At 43.7% G+C, this 21423-nt stretch overlaps 1 protein-coding gene across 2 annotated transcripts in view; it reads right to left on the bottom strand.

The window, feature by feature from the left end:
* The window catches only part of RDX (radixin), a 38743-nt gene extending 22072 nt beyond the window's left edge, over positions 1 to 16671 (bottom strand). The window contains exons 1-3 of one of the 2 annotated variants that reach the window (XM_042838775.1): positions 16568 to 16671; positions 9842 to 9906; positions 11 to 94 (exon numbers count right to left, since the gene is read on the bottom strand). In XM_042838775.1, coding sequence (XP_042694709.1) covers positions 11 to 94; positions 9842 to 9853 — 96 coding nt within the window. In that variant the 5' untranslated portion in view covers positions 9854 to 9906; positions 16568 to 16671. Of the gene's footprint in view, positions 1 to 10; positions 95 to 9841; positions 9907 to 15350; positions 15491 to 16567 lie in introns of those variants that run through there. The other variant, XM_042838776.1, reaches the window with a different exon arrangement.
* Positions 16672 to 21423: the final 4752 nt, after the last annotated feature.

The raw sequence follows: 21423 nt of genomic DNA, 5'->3' as shown, positions 1-21423 counted from the left end.
AATAAGTTACCTGATCAAAGAGCTGCTTGCCTGTTGTATTGGGTTGGATGGCAAATTCTAGCTCTGCATCCATTGTGGTTACTCTGACGTTGATCTACAGGAAACAATGAAAATTTTAAATCACACTGTAGCAATGCAATACTTCCATATACTTTGATTAGCTTGCAAGAAATAGCCTACAGAAAGTACATGCAACAATTTAAATGGTCTTGTACAAAGCTAAGAGTAGACAAAAATCTTTTGTTGTACACAGAAGCATACTCTGCATAATATTCCATGCCAGGCCTGAAGATCAAACCACAGAACAAAGTTCATGCACCATTTTAATGAGAAGGCTGACATAAGTACTAAACTCTCAGGCATTAAGCTATAGGGCACTATCTTTTGGTAGAATTCTCAGATACCTGCTACAGAAAAAGTTCATGTCACATATCATCACTTCAATGTATACTTGACAGGACAAAAAGCCAACCAGCATCCTGTCCTGCTATTTCTCAGATTCAGAGACTCAGTGTTATTATACAGATATATGACTAGAGCTCAAGATGGACCAATAAACACTTTCTCACGATTGGAAAGAACAATCACACAAGCCAGCTTTCTTTATATTGATCCCATTTAATCTACTATAGGACTGAAAACCCACTGGCACTCCGTGAGCTTTGTCCCTCTCCTACAATAGAAAACCATTTTCCACATGACTCCCAACAGATGTTGTTTCTGTCTGTTCCAAAGCAAGCAGTCAAATGCTCCAGGTGGTATCCAGAAGCCTACATACCCTACCACAGAATCACAGAATCACAGAATCACCCGGGTTGGAAGGGACCTCAAGGATCATGTAGTTCCAACCCCCCTGCCTAGCAGGGCCACCAAACATACACATTCAGATCAGGTTGCCCAGGACCCCATCCAACCTGGCCTTGAACACGTCCAAGGACGGGGCATCCACAACCTCCCTGGGCAGCCCGTTCCAGGGCCTAACCACTCTCCTTGTAAAGAACTTCCCCCTAACATCCAACCTAAATCTTCCCTCCTTCAACTTGGATCCATTTCCCCTAGTCCTGCTGTTGTCAGCCCTTTTGAAGAGTTTACTCCCCTCCTGGGTGTAGGTTCCCTTCAGGTATTGATAGGCTGCAATGAGGTCACCCCGCAGCCTTCTCTTCTCCAGGCTGAACAAGCCCAACTCCCTCAGCCTGTCCTCATAGGGGAGGTGCTCCAGCCCCCTGATCATCTTAGTCGCCCTCCTCTGGACCCTTTCCAAAATCTCAATGTCTTTCTTGTACTGAGGGCTCCACACCTGGACACAGTACTCCAGATGGGGCCTCACAAGAGCCGAGTAGAGAGGGACAATCACCTCCCTGTCCCTGCTGACCACCCCTCTCCTGATGGAGCCCAGGATCCCATTTGCCTTTCGAGCTGCCAGAGCGCACTGCTGGCTCATGTTCAGTCTCTCGTCCATCAGGACCCCCAGGTCCTTCTCTGCCGAGCTGCTCTCAAGGCCCACTCCTCCCAGCCTGTACGGGTGCCTGGGGTTCTTCCGGCCCAAATGCAAAACCTTGCACTTTGCCGTGTTGAACCTCATTAGGTTCACCCGAGCCCAGCCCTCCAGCCTGTCGAGGTCCCTCTGAATGGCATCCCTTCCTTCCACCGTATCAACTGCACCACTCAGCTTGGTGTCGTCAGCAAACTTGCTGAGGGTGCACTCAATTCCCTCATCGATGTCATTAATAAAGATGTTAAAGAGCACCGGTCCCAAGACAGACCCTTGGGGGACACCACTTGTTACCGGCCTCCACCTGGACATGGAGCCATTGACCACCACCCTCTGTCTGCGGCCTTTCAACCAATTGCTTATCCATCGGGTCGTCCACCCATCAAATCCACTTCCCTCCAATTTGGAGATGAGGATGTGGTGGGGGACCATGTCAAAGGCCTTGCTCAGGTCCAGGTAAATGACATCAGTCACCTTCCCTTCGTCCACCAATGCCGTCACTCCATCATAGAAGGCCACAAGATTAGTTAGGCATGACCTTCCTTTGGTGAAGCCGTGCTGGCTGTCTCAGATCACATGCTCATTCTTCATGTGATCGAGCATGTTGTCCAGGAGGATCCGTTCCATGATCTTCCCAGGCACGGAGGTGAGACTCACCGGCCTGTAGTTCCCCGGGTCCTCCCTGCTCCCCTTCTTGTATATGGGATGACGTGACCCTTCCTCCAGTCATCCGGGACCTCACCTGACAGCCACGACTTCTCAAATATGATGGAGAGCGGCTCGGCAACCACCTCAGCCAGCTCCTTCAGGACCCTGGGATGCACGCCATCTGGCCCCATAGACTTGTATTCATTCAGTCTAAGGAGGCACTCTCAGACTTGCTCTGCCCTTACAGTGGGGAGGGATTTACCTCCTTGGTCCCCACATAGAGGTTTGGGGATGCAGGGTTTACCAATACCTCTTCAGATGGTACACACAGGAGTGAGAATTTTCATGAAACAGAAATAAGTACCAATACACAGTACTGTCTTCTCACAGCTAGAAGAGTCCTCCATCCTACTGCTAGGCAATCAGATTGTCTTTATGTTCTGAGTATAAAGCATTAAAGGTCAAATTTACATCGCCACAGATGCAGGGAAAAAAATGTAAGGCTTATTTAAGGCACGTAGATATATTCTCATTTCTATCTTCTATAAATCATGGAACTGGAATAAACTAGGACTTGTATTGCAGGTTCCAACACTACTTGATCTATGTGTAAACCATTTCTATTCCTTATCTCCCTAATTTTGCCACCAGGTGGAAAAATCTGAGAAGCAAGTCTGGAAAAGTCTCAGTCAGAACACAGAAAAACAGATCTATGATGGGAAAAAGAAAACCGGACAATAATTTGTCCCTACATAACGATTTGAGGTTGTTCACCCCTTTCCCTAGCATCAAGATAAACAGCTCTGGACATGAGCTGGAAGCACAAGATGAGCAGCAGGAGTCAGAAGACCTCTAGGTTATAGACCTACAAACAAGGAAGATAGCGGGGGTTACAAACTTTTTGTGTGCAAATACTGATAAAGAACAAGAGTTGAAGGCTTTGGAGAAAAGATAGTAAATTTTTATTGGAAAAAAAATAGAGGGAGGTGTGTGAGAGGAGGAGAGAAGAAGGTGTTTTTTGTATGTTTTGATCCTCTTTTCAAAAAGAGGCAGCTTTTTAAAAAAGCACTTTTATTCAGCTTTAGAAAGGAAGCCTGCTTTAGCACAGCTAGCAGTAAGTTAAAGGGCTAAAATATAACTTTATTAAATGCCAAAGCACCTCTTATGTAACAACAGCACTGCCAAAACAAGAAGTGCCACAGAAGATTTAAGAAAACTCAGAATGTTAAACTAACTGCAGCAGACTTCGTGAAGTTGCAATAGGGACTTCTGACATAAATACCCTTATTTTAAAAAAGTTCTTTTAGAAATGGAAGAGCTCCTGCCTGGAAGTCTGCATCCCTCACAAAAGCTGAAATAAATAAACAGTAAAGTAACAGATGTCATATTAATACTCTTGCAGAACTTAAGTTCTACTAAGAAGTATCAAATTAAATGACAGTAATATTAAAACAACCTCTTACGACATGGGATATTTTTAACAAAAAGCCCACTAATGTAATACCGCCCTTGACTTTTTTTTTTTTTTTAAATATATTTTTCACCTATAGATGTTTGGGCTAACTTAGATTTTGCCATGCAACTACTGACCTTCTGCATTTTTATAGCAAAAGCTTTGAAACAAAGTTGTTTCCATCCTGGAAAATAAGGTTACTGTTGGCAAAAGGTGACAACAAACCCAGAAGGCTGATCTCCCCCAAATCCCAATCACACCACTCGTTCTCAGCAAAACCAAACCTCTGCTCTCAGCTGCACCGTTAGCTTTATTTTGCAGACAAGGTGCATTACGAAAGACAGTAAGGAAAGACTGAGAGAACATAGAGAGAGACAGCCCAGTGACTTGGGCAATGGATTGCTGTTCAGGGAAACTGCCACAAGGGATGGCAGGGGACATTACCTGAACCACAATTTATGAAGACAAACACTGCTCTGAACATAACTGCTGAGCCAACTTTACCACACAAGCATGGAGACAGGATGAGCCTCTTGCAGAAGTTCTAACACTACCACTGCTCAAGGCACAAGAATTAGTTTATGCCAGCTTCTCCATCTGGCCCTCACCAGGATTACACTCGTTCCCTCAAACGGCTGAAGCTGCCACAAGGCACTGGGAGCAGATGCTTTGTAAGGATGTCACTCTGTGCCTAACCTAGAAACTTGCCTGCTGATTTTTGCAGTCCACAGAAGTTTGCCCAAGGAAGCCTTTTTTAATGTTTAAAAAGTTGTGGTGTCTGAACATATATTTGGTGTCACAATTTAACAGTTTATTCCATTTACTACTGACCTAGAAATATCCATGTGGTCACGGGTGGGAAATACTTAAAAACTTCACTGGAGGTTTCACAACTGGGTAGCCCTTGACCTTGCCTGAGGATTCACAAAGTCTGCATGGTGAGAGACTGCTCCCTGTTTGTAAACCAGGCTGTGGCACAGCTGACACACAGCTGGGCAATGACCTGCAGCACTGAGACCTGGCAATGCAGCACGTGGACACAAAAAATACTGACTGCACTACACAGGGCACAGAGAGTTCCGATGCTGCCAATGCTCAATCTGTGCAGCTAGGAAGAGTTTTAACACAAAGGATTTAAGACATCTTTTCTGCTCCCAGTTCAGGTATATGAGTATGCCAACCTCCATCCAGAGAGGTTAGGGCAAGAAGTGCACACCTGAGCTGTAGGGAATAGTATTTGAAGATAAATAACTAAATCTATGCCCCAACCCACAGGCAAGATAAGAATGTGGTTAGAGTTTGCCTCTTTCTGGCAGAATATCATCCTGAATATACTACCTCTATGTATTTATAGGTGAATTTACATTAACCGAGCATCTGGACAAGCACTGTGTGTATTCAAAACGCCATAACGGAGAAGATAAAAGAGGAGGTTAATGAGTCACTTGAAAGCATTTTAAAAAATTTCTAAGAGGAAGAGCTTACAGCATGGTGCTTTCTTTGGTTGGCTGCTACTATAAACAAAGATGCGGTAAGAATGCATAAAAAACAGTTAAGATTATCATACCATAAAGTGCACTGGACATTTCTATTGGAAAGTTCCACCTAAGAGCATTAAATCGATGTTTAGACTACTAAGACTTATCTCACAGCTTCTACAGTAACTAGCTTGGCTCCTTGTCCACAGGTAGTAAAGGAAACAAATGGTCAGGGAAAGGAAAAAAGCCATTGCTGTCCTTTAGCCACTGTTTGCTGTGATGAGTTGCGGTGCATCAGCTATCATTAAGAAGCCTAAAGCTGAGCTGGCACTAATAGGCTGCCCAGAGAGGTTGTGGATGCCCCGTCCCTGGAGGTGTTCAAGGGCACATTGGATGGGGCCCTGGGCAGCCTGGTCTGGTATTAAATGGGGAGGTTGGTGGCCCTGCATGTGGCAGGGGTTTGGAGATTCATGATCCTTGAGGTCCCTTCCAACCCTGGCCAGTCTGTGATTCTGTAACAGAGAATAGGAAAACTGTTTAAAATCGTGTGAAAAAAATGATGAAAAGATGAATGAGAAAAATTAAAGAATGAGAGAAGTTAAACGGTAAGGATCAAATGGCCTAAAGGCTACAGAATAGCACAACACAAAAATTGAGAAAACTCAAAGTTAGAAAAATCAAAAAGGTCCTCAAAAATGACATCAATTGTCTATTTCTGCTGCACAAAATAAATCATACGTCCAAACCATAACTAATGCTCTGACTATCTAAAGATTGCCCTGCAAAACAAATCCACTTTTTATCAGAATGTTGTTACAATGTAAACCATTCAATTCAACCATTTCGCAGGAATTAACTTCATCCTGCAAATACTGATTCCAATTTTAAACATCCATATTACTTCACAGTGTGATAGCTACTGCTCCTAGATACACAATAGCATAAAATGCCACAGCCCCAAAGAGCTGCTTTTAATCTTCTGACATGTAGCCCTGTGACAACCTGGTATCTTGCTCCTTTGTGCCTTGCACAAAACTGTTGAAAACTATCAGGAAAAAAAAAAAAAAAACACAACAAGAGCCGATACTTTTAACTCCTCTTACACCTTATAAATGCAACTAAAATTTCAGTCAATTAAACCTAATCTTCTTAGCCTATGAAATGATTAACACTTACGTAACTAATGGTGTCTAATTTTAGACCCCACGTTCCTATTTTTGGTGAAGAGCTGAGATTGGCATACAGCTGAGAAACATTTCGTATCTGTTCTTTTTGGAATGAAACACTGCAAGTAAGATTCAACAGATGCTCTCTTCTTCCCTGGGCAGAGAAGTGAGCACATTGCAAAATCAAGCAGAGCAGCCCCAATTTTGATTACAGTAACAAAGACCTAATTAAAGACAAATCAGCAATTTTTTTTTTTTTTTTTTTCCAGAAGGATCACTAAAGCTAAATGCAATTTAATTGTGCACTGACAGGCAGAACTGAGAATATTCATGTCTCCAAAGTACTTATTTTAAAAGTAGAGATGCTGAGCAAGCTCCTTGAAAACTGCAGAGAGCTGCTTTGTTCCAAACACACATCAAGTACATCAACAGACTTTTCTACAGAAGCAAAAACAAGAAAATGTTCTAATAGTGGATGTTTTTCATACACATATTACCTTAATATCTCAAAACAATGCATTAAAGTTGCTTATACCCTTTTCAAAACACTACTTTGCACTCCAGCCACTTAACCTAGTAGCCTCTGAGAGAAAATCCCACTCACATAAGAACAATGACCTTTACTACCACACATAAGAAGATCATTCCCAGTGCCATGAACCTTACTGCAGACAGAGGCTAAACTTCCAGGAAAAATAGCTGAGTCTCAAAGCAAATTTTTCCACGGTGAAACACTTCACTGGTCTTCATTTGTTTAATTCTGTTTTGAATATTACATAAACTTCCCACATAAAAGCAAGAAAAAACCTGCATTTATTTCCATTGATCTTCCCGTAATCAAGAGTTCAGTGATTTACACTGATCTTCAACTTCATTATTTGTTACATGTAACATCAAAATAAAATTCATTCTAAAATGCACAATTTGCTCAGTTTTATGCACAGATTCACTTACAAGCACACTGGATTTCTCAACAACTATCATTGGGATCAACACTGCAGGATCTGAGGGAAAATAATCTCAACAGGTCAACTTTCAGGGGAAGCTTCACAGTGGCCTATCATTTAAGAAGCTACCAGAGCAAAACCTGAGGTTTGACTCCTACAGGTAAAGTTATCCCATCTGTGCCATGTGTGCTACCACTATATTAACTGATTACAAGGTACAATTTCTGCAAGATAGGGTTTAGAGGAAAAAATCCGTATGACATTTTTCCAGAAAAGTTACCAATTTCATTTCACTTCTTCACGACTCTCTTCACCTGGTGATATCTCAGGAGCGCCTACAACATCAGTAGGAAAAGGCCAACATCTGAAAAGTCTTACATTAAGCCCATCATAGAAGAATACATGTATGCATACTCACACCTTTGGCACAACTCCCGCTTTCTTTCAAAGCTCTGGTAGCAAATTTCTATTTGTAGGATGAATTGTGAGCCCTTCTGACAGCTCCATAATGTCAATTCTAAGGATACGCCTTTGCTTCAAACCTTCCCAAAATCACATTTCCTACGATTTCCTCTCAAGTCCTTGAGGTAGAGGCTAAGTTTTGTGGTTCTGATCCCACAGCTTAAGAAAAGGTAACCTCACTCAGGCAGAGCTGTTCTCTATCAATCACACCTGTGAATTCCCTGGGCTGTTACTGCATGGAGTTGGGGGTTTCAGGATCCCACAATCACTTTTTTCCCTTATTCTAAAAATACTCTACAAGTTGGGAAGCTCTATTCAAAGTGCAACTCAATTAACATAGCCAGGATTGGAAAAGGTCAGAAAATAATACGTTGCCAATTCATTTTCTTGTCTTTAAGAATGCGGCTTTCTGCAGGAAGGGGTTAGTACACAAATAACTCATTCTCCTTTCATAAAGAGTTAAGATATTGGTCTAAATCACTGGGGGGGCAGAAAGGAGAAAATGACACTGACAGTTTGCCCGTGGATTAACAAGTAGATTAAGCTCTAGACACAATTTCTAGCCTTTGGACAGACACGCTCACATTATTCACTATGCCGCACCATTTCCAAATACTGGCACGTAATATTGACTTTTGGCATTTCAAATTAAGAGCAAAAAACTACAAAAAGATACATGTACACTTACACACAATTGCACTCAGTGGTAGATATGCTCCATTCCTCATCTACTACCTCATGAAACATCAGTACACAAAGGAAGTCTGAAGACTATTACAGAACCCAATTAAGAGCAGGAGAAAATCTTTGACAATTCAGTTCCCTTTCTGAATGTTTTGCTCACTAAACACAAGGGAAAAAAGAGAACCAAAAGTCATTTAACACATGGTAGACAGAGAACTGAATATACAATATTACAACAACAACAGAAGAACAATTTTCTGAGTATATCCTTGAAGGATTCTAAAATCAGTATCAAGACAAAAATGAAAGTTTTTTTTTTCTGGACACAAAGTGGATGAACCATATTTTAGCTGAAATGAGGTGTTCTCCCTTCTCTGTTTACCTTCTAGATTTCACCTCCCACCACAGTAAAAACACCACCTAATGGACCCATTGCTATTACTGACACTTCATACGTTTTGTCTTTTGTCACAGACCCTACAGCAAAACCTTCCACTTATTCTAACAGACCTTGAGTCAAGAACAAAGTGCGCCTCCACCACCCAGCGTCAACAGTACCTAAAAGATCACTCCCCCTGCCAGCCAACCAGGCTTTAAGTCCACTGCAGTCGTGAGCACTACTCTCCTCTCAAACTGCACAACTGACACACAACTCCTCAAAGCACCAAGCTTCCCCTACGTTTCACATGTTCATACCGAACTATCCAGCTGAACTCCACTTGTGTATTATAAGATCTTATGAAACGTATTCTGGACACAGGCAAAACAACCAGTGCTGTTCTAAGATCACTGCATCATAGATGATAGAAGGGACCTCTGCAGATCCTTCAGACCAACCCCCTGATAAAGTAGGTTACCTGTAGTAGGTTGCACCTGAAAGAGTCCACGTAGGTTTTGACTATCTCCAGAGAAGGAAACTCCACAACCTCTCTGGGCAGCTTGGTCCAGTGCCATCCTCAAAGTAAACAAGTTCTTCCTCACATTCATACACAGCTTCCTCTATTCCAGTATTCCATTACTCCTTCATCTGCCACCGGTCACTGCCAGAAAGAGCCTTGCCCTACCCACCTGACCCCCACCCATCAGATACTTTAAGCACTGATAAAACCCCGTCTTCTCTTCCCCAGACTGAACAGCCCCAGGTCTCTCGACCTTTCCTCATAAGGGAGATGCCCCAGGCTCTTTATCATCTTTGTGGTCCTCTACTGAACTCTCTCCAGAACTTCTTTGTCTGTCATGAACCAAGGAGTCCAAAACTGAACAGAGTATTTGAGATGTGGCCTCACCAGGGCAGAGCGGAGGGGGAGGATGACCTCCCTCAACCTGCTGGCCACGCTCTTTTTAATGTGCCCCAGGAAACCATTGGCCTTCTTGGCCACAAGGCCACACTGCTGGCTCACGGTCAGCCTGCTGCTCACCAGGACACTCAACTCCTTCTACACAGAGAATTGCCACTCCAGAAAACTGAAAGTTCTGTTAAATTTTAGATGACTAAGAGAAAAGCAACTTACTGGTTTCGGCATTTTGCTGGCTTTCTCTTGTCCACTTCAGTCTTCCGTAAATTCTTTGTTCCCTTCTGTCAAAAACAAATGTAAAAAGGGCTGTTTTAAAATTAATTATAACAGAGCTTGCATACATCAGCAAATAGTACAAATGCCAACACAGATAAACAGGTGTTCTGCACATACAAAATGTCCTTTTCAGTAGGTAACAATAACAAGCAGCTATGTCACCCACTTCCAGAATGTACAGGTTTCTAGAAAGTAGCCTCCTTTCCAGTGCTTATAAAATAATACTCCATTAAAGTAAGAATTAAGATAGCTCCCCAAGTGCTACAAGTTCTTTAAAAACAAAGTGATATTAGACATCTTTCAGTACTGAAAACCTTGAGCATTATGAGAAGAAAAATTTGCTCAAGAAACTCCAAAGCTGCAATTTAAACTGTCAATGCCAGACAAATTTGAAACTTCATGCAAACACAGAAAAAGTTAACACGATCTTTAAGCATCACAACAGTTTCTTGTGTATAAAAGCATCCACTTCTCTCAGAAGAAACGACGCACTCGTTTTTCCCAAATGAAGACAAACACAAGTAGACCATTACAGTACAAGTTAAAAATTAAGCAAAGCAGATTTTCTTCATTTTGTAAGGAGGAAGGCTACAAGTAATGTCTAAATGGTTATGAAATTATCTACTGCTGTGTTCTACAAGATCAGAATGGTCTTTATGTCTTGCAAAAAAACCTACAATGCTTGTAATGTGGCTGGGAGATCTCATTCTGCCATGATTCTGTTCATCCCAACCTAGAAAGACTAAGTAGTGGTCATCTTCCTGCTCAACTTTAAAGTACTGACTTCTATGAACCAGCCCTGCAGCTGCTCTGCAAAGAGGACCAAAGGTAGCACTGCCTTCAAAAATGATAAAACTGCAATATCATTCATGCTAAGGCAAAGGAAGATGATGCACTATTCAGCATAATCTGAGATGCCAGTATTACATGTCCATTATTACACCAGAAAGGTAACATTCAGAGAAGCGCTTAAAGAAATTCAGAGACAAAACCAAAGCAATCTATTAATCAAAAGTAAACGTCTGTAAAATGGATTTCACAATCACAAAGAAAAAAAAAAGCAAATACATTGTTACACATATTTAAATAAGTTATGTCTCCTTTGCTTCTTATGAAAATACAGAAAATAAGAACAAAGCTTTGCAGAGCAAGCTAAAGGGCACTGCCATTTCCTGGTTTTCTTTTCCTACTTTATAGTTTGTAAAGAAGGAGATTCTGAAGTACTGAACAATATTTGAATGCACAGTTTGATACAATTTTGAAAAACTTGAGCAAACTTCTCCAGAATTACATCTTCCCTCTGTTCTTATTTTTTACTGAAAGAGCTTAGTGGGGAGGAGGAGCGTGGGAATGATGTAAGATAAGAAATGATGTTTCTACGAAGTTCCCCGGGTCTGTACAGCGCTGCCCTTTGATAGAATGCAACAGCACACACTCCATTCACAGAAGAGGTTGCCCTCCCTCCTCCCTGCCTTCTCTAGCAGCCCCCAAAAAATAAGAAGTAGAACAGCTTAGCTGTAACTTCTGCTATCAGCAGGAAGGATTCCAAGCTGCAGCAACCCCCACGCTCACCTTCTTGCCAGCAAAGGCTCAGCCCTGGAGTTAAGCTCAGAAAACTAACCGTTCCAAAGCTGAGTCTCATCCACCATTTTAGAAGTGCACCAACTCAACAGTTCTCAAACAAATAGTAAGCGGCACAGCTGCTTTTACGTGCCCGTATTTGCATTGAAAAGAAGAGGTGTGGTAGGATTACTGTTATTACTCAAGTTCAGGCTCCAGAAAACAAATGAGAGCACATGGCACAAGGCTGGGCTGCGACCAGCTGATTGCTTTCTGAAGCCTTTCTAGAAGAAATGTGCCTACTACTTTCCAAAAGGATTGTGCCACACCATCATACCTTTTCAAATGCTTCCAAGGTATTTTCTGCTTTTGGTTTTACCTAAACATTTTATTCAACTGCTATAAACCAATCCTAAATTGCTATTCGAAAGCAGACTATAAAACCTTAGGGCAATCATTTAAATCAGAAATGTCACTACAACATTTCATTCTATAGGATAATTTTAAGTCATCAAACCACAGCTAGTAGATATATAATTTAACTGAATTTACACAATTAACACATACTGTTTGCATGCAATAAAACAAAGCCACCAGTTGAAATTTCAGAATCCTCTTGTCCATAACCGAACACAGTGTCTCTGCCAGCCCCACAGATCCTATGGGCCCAACAGCTGACTGTGGAGCATAGAGAACAGAAAAGATCTATACAGAGCAAGCAGTATCTCAATTTTCATTGAAGCATCTGCTGTAGTATCTTAGATTAAAGCTGTAACTCCATTTATTTAAAAGAAAAATATCATAAGTTCCCCTAGTTGTGCTGAAGCCTGGTCTTACTGCAGATCATACAAACCATGTGTTGTATTATAAGAAAGAAAGTCACATGAATCCAACACTGATGTTAATTGGAAATTTATAATATGGAAATAAAAGTGCATATAGTGCAGGAACAGCCTGTGTCTACATGCTTTCAATGCTCAGTATTATACAATTTCACAACAATATATTCACATAAAAGCATTGCAACTAATTATTATCACTACAGAAAAATCAAGTTCTTCCCAGATCTCAAAATGGAGAAAAAATAAAAAAATAAAAATAATAATAAAAAAAAAAATCAAGCAGCAAATAGAAAAAACACCCTATATTCCCCAGTTATCAGCATCAATTAGCATTAAAACAAAACAAATATGACAAAAATATCTGACTGAAAGAAACCAAATATCACCACCAGGCAAAATACCGTCACCTCCACTATGACGACTGCAGTAGGAGCTCACTTCTGCCATTTACGTGTATCCAATTTATATTTAGCAGACGGCGTTATTTTGGCTCTCACTAAGCTTTTTGCTGACGCAGTTAATTACATTTGCTCAGTTTTATCTTAACCCCCATTCCATACCAGCCCCGTGGGGCTGTGGGTGCAGAGCTCCTGCTGCAGCTCCCCGGGCCTCGACGCCCTCATGGCACGTGCTGCTGTGATCCATGTCTGCACTGAGTCACCACGAGGTCAGATGCCACGCATCACAAACCAAACAGAAATTCTCTTAAAATGAACAATTGAGATTTCAATTCATTTAACAACACAGCAGTTCGATTTTTTTTTTTTTAAATCATTATCATCCATGTTCCCAGTTATGCCACAGAAGCCAACAAATAAAGCAATTGTTGAAAGATGACAAAGAAAGCTTTATCCAGAAAGCCATGGTGCAGAAAGCGCACGATGCCAAAATTCTGACAGATAATTTATGCAGCAGCTGTTTTCAAAAGAAACATTCATGCACACAGCCGTGGGGCTGGGGTCAGGTGAGGAGGGGACAGGAGGCCCGAGATGATGGAAAACGGAGCCCCAGCATCAGCAGAGCCCTGTCTGACAGCACACGGCCTTCCTCCAGAAGAATTCTCTTCGCAGGGTCTCCCCAGGCTGCGAGCTCTCAGCACCTGCCTGCCAGCACACAGATGGCAGGACCACAGAGTTTCAGCCACGTAACGCCAGCTCAGCCATTTACAGGAACTCGTTTAACATAAATACACTTTTTCTTTGCAGTCTTGTAGCATTGCAATTGTTGTGATCTCCAGCAGTTTTACAGGCAGCAACAGAAAACCTACAGGCCACTGTACTCACCCACTCGGCCTCAGCTTTCTTCCAAAACCTTTGTTCCAGCATAACCCGCACACACCCGTGGGACAACCATCCCTTCCACTAAGCTCAACAGATCCTAAGGACACACTTGGCAAGGTCCAATAAAGCTGTGCGTTCACACAGGCTATACCTCTACATGTATCTGTCACTCAGGTAAGGAAATACCCACACAATTGCCTGAGATGCAGGCAGACCACAGGGGAACCAGGACAAGCAATGTTACAGGAAGAGGGATAAAATAAAAAGCTAAATTCTGTAAATAAAACATCATAATAATTTTAGAAAAGAAGAGATGGGACCAGTGCCAGATACTACAGAATTTTACATAGCAACACTTGGAGTATTATACCTTCACCTCCTTAAAAGAACGTTTCCCTCCACACCCGCCATACCTGACTTGCTGATTCTCTGAAAATAGTTACTATATAACAGGGACAATTGTTATGCTTCAAATATATTTACAGCCAGAGCCATTTTGAAGATGGAGCTTTCTTCTGCTTTCTTCTGGACTGGAGATCCCAAGAACTTCAGAAGTACTAATGAGAACTGGGCGGCAGCCAGCATGGTAGTTAAATAGAAAGGAACACAGAACAGACAAATGATGTTTATGCAACACTTGATGTCTTACCAGTTAGAGACAGATGTGCTAAACAACTTGCATACTAAGCTTAATAAATATAAACTGTCATCTTAACTTCAGAATTTTGCTTAAGGCATCCAACCAAGATCTGGATGAGTTCTACAACAACAACATGCAGTCTTCCCATGCAAGTCTGATAAAGAAGTAAAAATGGAAATTAAGACATGTGATTGACACAAGTACTCTATTGTTTTAAGGTGAGAGACTTGTCTAAAAATAGCGTTAGCAAAGAATTGTGGCATAACTGAAACCCTGGGTACGTCCCATTCCAGAACCAGGGGTTGTGTTTCTCGAATAATGTGGTGCAAGTCTCTTAGGACTAGTTCCATAAAGCACAGCAAAGCCCTCACATCAGCCTCCATACTCACTAGCTAGAGTTCTTAAATCAAAAGTGCTCCCTGTTTGAGTCAGTGTTATAATTCTGTTTCTCCCTGAACTACGTGACTTGAAGGTTCCATTTCACAGAGTAATTAACAATCACCTAAAACCGAAAGAGAAAGTTATTTAATTCACAGCAGAGCCAAGAATTAGCTGCTGCTAGAGTTACCCAGAGATGCAGCCCTTCAGAAAAGGGCTGTGCACAGAAAGCAAAGAGTTTTCTGAGGTCCCTCCAACTCTGGGAAAAGCTTGTGAGACACACCGGGTGCTGCTTTAATGCGCAGTATCTTTGGATAATCAGGTCTTTCTTCACAACTCAGTATAAAGTTTGGTTACATTTACAAACTTGAAAATCCTCCCTTTCCTCTACACCCACACACTTTTAAGGCAATACAAAGTGATAGGAAAGCTTTGATGTTTTTAACACATCCAATACAAAGCTGCAATGCCTTGAACAACTTCCCTTTTAACCCCTGCCAACACAAGTACTCCTTCTTAAAAGCTGAGCAGCAATTGAAGATCCCTGAAGAATAAAGCCACATACCTACCCTGACAATGACTGAAATGACTTCACTTGCTCTATTTACCAGAAACTGCCTCCACCAGAAGTTCACCTCTTTCATTCCTTACCCCTGATCACACACTGCATGGACGAATCCACATTCTCACCACATACGCTGTGAGCAACTTTGCATTCTATAGCTTCACCACACCGGCAGTGAACTAACTTTATCTGGCAGCTCCGAACATCAGCAAGGCCGGCAACACTCCCTGCTGTGATACCAGCAGCAAATGACAAGAGCACTTTCTGTTCTCCCTCCAGACACTTTTGATATTGTTTCTTTCAGTCAGCACCCAAGGAAAAACTCCCTGGACAGCTCCTGAGGTGTCACACCGCGTCCCTTTCCACGTGGTTTTCGATATCGCGTAGGGTACTTCAACCCTCCAGCCTCCCAACCTGAGGGAAGAGCTGTGTCACTTCGGCACAAAGCTGGAAACGTGCCACCGCCTTGTGACCGCTGCTCTCCGGGAGGCCGCTCATCTGGGAACACCGCCGTTCATTTTTCCTCACGACCCCTCTTCTGCTAAATCGATAGCTCGATACAGACGAAAGTTACAACCCGACCGACGGCTTTCGCTCCTCCGCACCCGCGCCAGAAGCGGGGCCGATTCCCCGCGCGCGGCTCCACGCCCCGCCCGGCGCGGTGCCGCAGAGCGGAGCCCACGCACCGACAGCTGCGGCACCCGCGCGTGGGCAGCGCCGAGCCAAGTCGCGCGGCACGGGGCCGGGCGCGGGGACACCTCCGGAGCCTGACTCAGCGTCACACGCACGGAACGAAGCCGAGTTCTCCCAACTCTCACAGCTCAGAAAGAAAACGCTTGCGGAAGGCCGTGCCCTGAAGGGGAACGCGAAATACTTGGCCGATGGGAAAAGACGGCCCGGCGGAGCCCGCGGCCGGTTCGGTTCTTTCTGCCGGCACAACAGAGGTCGGCGGAGTAGTTTCCCACGCGCAGACTTAGAGAACCGGTACGGCCGGAGGCACAGAGCCGCGGGCTGCGCGCCTTTACGCGAAAGGCGAAGCGCAGGCGGCACAGCCCGCGCAGAGCACGGAGCCAGGCACACGCAGGGCACAAAGGCTCGTCGAGGGCCGCAGAGCCCACGCTGCCGGCCGGCACTCAAGGACTCTCCGAGTGTCCGTTTGTCGGGAACAATAGACAGCAACAGATGCTCGCGGCGCTCCTTCACGAAGCGAGCCCTTATCGCTCCCTCACGCAGCCGCCACATGGCCGCGGACCCATGAATAATGCAGCGGGAGCTCCCGCAGGACGCCCACGGCTCGCTCAGAGGGGACGGCGGGACGGAGCGATCGCCGCCCGCAGCGCCCGGCCCGCCAAGCGGCCCGCCGCCCGACCCGGCCCGCCGCCCCCACGCCGCCGAGCTCACCTGGGGCTGCGCTCCCCCCGCGGCGTCGGGGAGGGGACGAGGCACGGAAAGGCGACCGAGAGGACCGAGGCGGGCGTTTCCCCGCCCCGCCGCGCGGCTCCCCCCTGGCAGCGGGGCAGGAGGCGCTGCGGGGCCGCCCCGCGCTGCTCGCGGCGCCGCCGGGGACGAGGCGCCGAGCGCGGCAGCCGCTGACAGCTCCGCAATATGGCGGCGGCGGCGCCGTTCAGATTTTCCCCCCTATCAGATTTTGCGGCTCGGGACGCGGCGCGCGTGCGTGGAGGGGAACGCGCGTGCGCGCTGGGCGGCACGAAGCCGCTGCCCGGAGCCCCGGCGGAGGGGCGCGGGGTTTCGGAGGCGCGGAGGGAGCCGCGCGCCGTGCTGCGGCTCCGAGGGCGGAGTGTCCCGCCGCCTCGGGGCTCGGTGGAGGGGATGCGCTTGGCGAGGGGGGTCGGAAGGCGTCCGGGAGTAAAACTCGAAAAGCGTCGGCCCGCTTAAGTGAAGCGATGAGGGGAGGCGGCTCGCGCGCGGGTTCGGCCGTCGGCCGGCCCTGAGGGGAATGGCACAGGCGTGCCCGGGCGGGAGCGGGGCAGCCGCGTGCTGTGGCACGAATGGGCGGGCGGGGAGCGCGGGGCCCTGCGGAGGGGGAGCGCCGAGCCCCTGCGTGCCGCCCTGCCCTCGTGTGCCGGGGGAGATCATCGCAAATACGTCGCTCTTAGATAGTTTCACGCGTCTTGGCTGTTCCGCAGTCATCGCCGCAGGACCCGAGTGTCTCGGTTTATTAAACGCGTTCTATTTTCTCCCATGGGCTGAAATTTCCTTGGGGTAACCTCTTCTGTCTGCTGTTTGTGCTTGTTCTCATGAGCGGCCAGGTTGAAAACGGAGTGCTTTGCTGCACGTTGAACTTCGAAGTGCCTCGTATCCTCCGCAGGTACCACAGCACACACTTCCCTCTCGGGTGGCCCACGAGAGCCGGTGGAAATGAATAAGCTCTTTGGTGGAAAACCAGACCCAATCTCAATCAGTACCTAAAGACAGGACCTTTGGTTTGAACCAGAAACTGTGATTCAGCGCAGAGCAGACAACGTGTTTATTTTAGCTGACTTAGTTTGGGACTGGCTTTTCCTCCAGAACAGTCCCTTGTCAGTTGGCTCAGGTATGGGATTATTGTTCAGAGGTCATGGCTTCATGCTGATAGCGAGTGTGAAAAAGCTCTTTTCAATGCGTGCATTATCATTTTAGGATATGCTTTATCTGTGGTCCTGTTGCACGAAGAATAATATGTCACCATAATATGTCGGTGAAGAAAAAAAGAAAAAATGTCACCGTAAATAATAGTCTTATCGACCTTGTTAACAGTATAATGTGGTTTTCTTCTCACTTTGCTTCCTTAACAAGGTGTGAAGTTGCAGTTTGCCTGATAAAGCAGGGCAGTAAAAACAAAAGTGCAGTTGGTGTTTGTACTCTTTAGTCATGAAACTGAAACTAGAGGAGGAGCTACGATCAATAAAGAGAGCTTTCCGATATCCATATCAACTTAAATTACACAGTTCTTTAAGAAGTGGGTTATAAAGTTACTGATAAGAGTGCTGTAACTGCAAGATATAAAAGTTTATCTTCTAGCAGTAATGCCAACATACAGCTCTTCATTAAAAAACATATTCTGAGTTTTCAGTGCCCTATCTGAGGAATCAATGCTACAATCGATTCTGACAGGAAAGGTTTCCAAGCCAGTGCATCTTATTTTTAGTGTATCTGCAAAAACAGAAAGTGTTGGTCAGTAAAGACCCAACTGTGAGTTAGATGTCACTTCTGTTAATGCTTAATGTGCAATCCAAGGGATGTTTACTGGACAGCAAATTTTGGAAAGGAGAACTAAAAAAAAAAGGTAACTGAGGATTTTTATTTTTTTTTTTCATGTTAAATGTTATGCCGTGCACTTTTACCTGTAATTCAATCAAGATTTGTGCCATCAGCTGCATAGAAGTGTGGTTCTGCCCTTATCTTGCCACTAACGTGAGAAGTTATACATGGATTTGTCTGCAAGTCTGGAACCCAGCCACTCTTTCTGGGAAAATGTGTGCCTGTGACTCAGTGCGCACATACTTATCTATTAATATGTTTGCAGAAGCAGACTTCACATCATAAAAAAATATTGCAGAGTAACTCAACTATTACTAACTGTATGGCCTAAAACCAAATTGTTTAATACTTTGTTAATATTTGAATACAATGGGATATTTTATTTTCATGTACATTGATAATGTTTCTTTTTTCAACAACTATTGCCCCTTCGAGTTTCTGCTAGAAAGAAATGGAACTGAAGGAATTTTGTGGTCATTAGATGAATCCAGTTCAGAGATATTTAAAATATTTGGATATATTACAGTAAATGGTGAGATGTTAAGTTTGTCTGTCATTTAAAGTTAAATGTATCTAATTCCAGAAAGTACCAAATTTCAATAAACACATAAGGATTCCAGTAACGATGCTGAATATTCCAAATTCCTTTTATTGAGTATATTGATGTAGTCTCAGCTTTGATGACGTTCAAAAGGCAAATTGTGGTATGGTTATGGGAAGAATTTGTCCTTTGCCCATTATTGTAGTTGTGTGAAGCACATTTAGGAGTTCTGCAGTGCCCTGATCTTGCAGTTTGCAGCACCTCTGCAAACATTTATTGCTGATTGCCTCAGCTCCAGGATGCAATTATATCCAGAGCTCTGCTGCTGGATATTCCCTTTAACAAGTGTTATGATGAGGGAGGACAGCCCCAGTGTGCAGAAAGTGCAGGGAAGAGAGATTCTGCCTCCTCTTCAGGAGCACAGAAAACAGAAAGGACAAGCCAGGACTCCAGAGCCTAGTCAAAATGTCTGTAAAACAGTATTCAGGATAATCTGCTAATGAACTGCTGTGTTGGCAGCTAATTTGGTGTCAGGCAGTTCTGCCTTTTGTTTTAACAGCCTAGCTGAAGAGGCTTAACCTTTAACATTCACAGTGAGACTCTGCTGGCCAGCAGCCACCTTTACTGTTGAAAATCTGCAGAGTTGTTGGCAAAAGGTCTGTGCAGCAGTCCAGTGAGTTCCTGCCAGTGAGAGACTTAAGTACTGCTTCTCTTAATGATTGTTGCTACTGCAAGCAGACATGCTGTACTGTCTAGGGCCTGGGTGAGTAAATCACCTGAAAGCTTTACTAACACCTCATGTATGATAACTGGTAGCACATCTTTGTTTTTCTCATAGGTATGTAGTCTCTGATATAACAGCGAACATACTGCAGTGGTGTCAGTCTTATCTCAGGGCCAAATTATATATATATATATTTTTTTTTTTTTTTTCTGCTCAAGATTGAATGCAGTAAATTCATTGTAGAGGAGTGTGCTCATTTGAGTGTGTCAAATATGGTCCTGAACAATTCATATTAAGTGAATCAATACTTGCATCTCTGAGGCAGCAATTTGCTAATAACTTAAATTTTGCATACAAAATATGGATCACCCATTCATTATATTTAATCCACTATTCTAACTACCGTTATCACTGTATGGTTTTGTAACTGCTGATAACTGCACAAAGGGCACATTAACAAATTAAACTGCTTTGCAATTAAGGTTGGAGCAAGCTGGCTGATTTGTGGTATTCCAGCTGGGATGAATCTGTTCGTGTCACTGCTCTTGTGTCATGTCACCCAAACATGCCTTCACTGATACATAAGGTTGTCATCTAACAGCTGACACTTAGCTGCAGTTCTTGCTGCTGGCCACTTCATGTTTTTATCTCATTCATAGTTATAATTACTATGACAAATGCAAGTTGTTTTGCAGTGACAGCATTGTTTTTTTAGTGACAGTGTTTATTATAGCTATAATATGGTCAAGTCTGGGTCAGGTCCATAGCATTGGAAATGAAAGCCATTGGTAACCCTGGAGATATTAATTTCAGCAAAATAATGTTAAGAATTTGTAATGAAATAAAATAGGAGTGAGGTAAGGCAATAGGCAGAATTAAAAGCAGCGGTTCAGACAGAATGTTTTTGATGGAACTACTTCTATGAGCAAAAAAAAGGAGAAAGAATATGATTACCAGGGAATTGGATGCAAGCATTTGAAAGCTTGTATAATACATACAACTGTTAAAGCCAAAGCAAATGCTTTTGATTCCACCTCAACACACTCCCTACCCAGATCACATGTTAAAGCTTTCCTAAGATGCAGCCATGCGATTTTTGTGAATAAACAATATGATATTAAAATACAGAGCTTTTTACTAGGAATTAAATATTTTTAAGTCCTGTACCCTTCTAATTTTACATCCTCGACTTCCTTCCTTATTAAGAAACAGAAGTAACGCAGGCTGTGAGAGTTGAGAGTTTTCAGTTCCAAACACAGTCTCAAGACTGTCATCAACCTATTCTACCTAAATAGATGTGCTGAAACTTTGAAAAGGAGGTCTACCTTTCCCCTCAACCCTTTCCAAACAGAGTGGCTAAGGCTCCTTTTCTAACATGAGCATTTCAGTGAATGTTTACATATATTTAGGAAAGTGAGAACTGAAGTGGACTGTTCAGTTTTCTGTTCTTGAATTATAGGGTAGTATTTCTCAATATTTGCCAGCGTCACATAAGATGGAAAAAGTGCCCATGGAACCAAAGGAAAAACCCTATTACCTGTTCAAAGGGAAACTACACAATCTCCCCAGCTCACTCTTGCTAAGAAAGTGTTCTAGTTGAAAGAAAATAGAAGGTTGTTTTTGCCGATGTTATTTTCAGCTAAATTGTGTGCTGCCCCTGATGATGTTCTGCTGAAAAAAACAATCAAACAAACAAAAAAAAATTGGTTAGAAAAAAGTCACACCATGAAC

The sequence above is a fragment of the Centrocercus urophasianus genome, unplaced genomic scaffold (genome assembly GCF_019232065.1).
Source record: "Centrocercus urophasianus isolate 14NV4802_14NV808 unplaced genomic scaffold, USGS_Curo_1.0 seq_9, whole genome shotgun sequence".
Classification (NCBI taxonomy): Eukaryota; Metazoa; Chordata; class Aves; order Galliformes; family Phasianidae; genus Centrocercus; species Centrocercus urophasianus.
The sequence above is the reverse complement of the archived record's forward strand: the minus strand, read 5'-3'. Positions and strand labels throughout refer to the sequence as shown.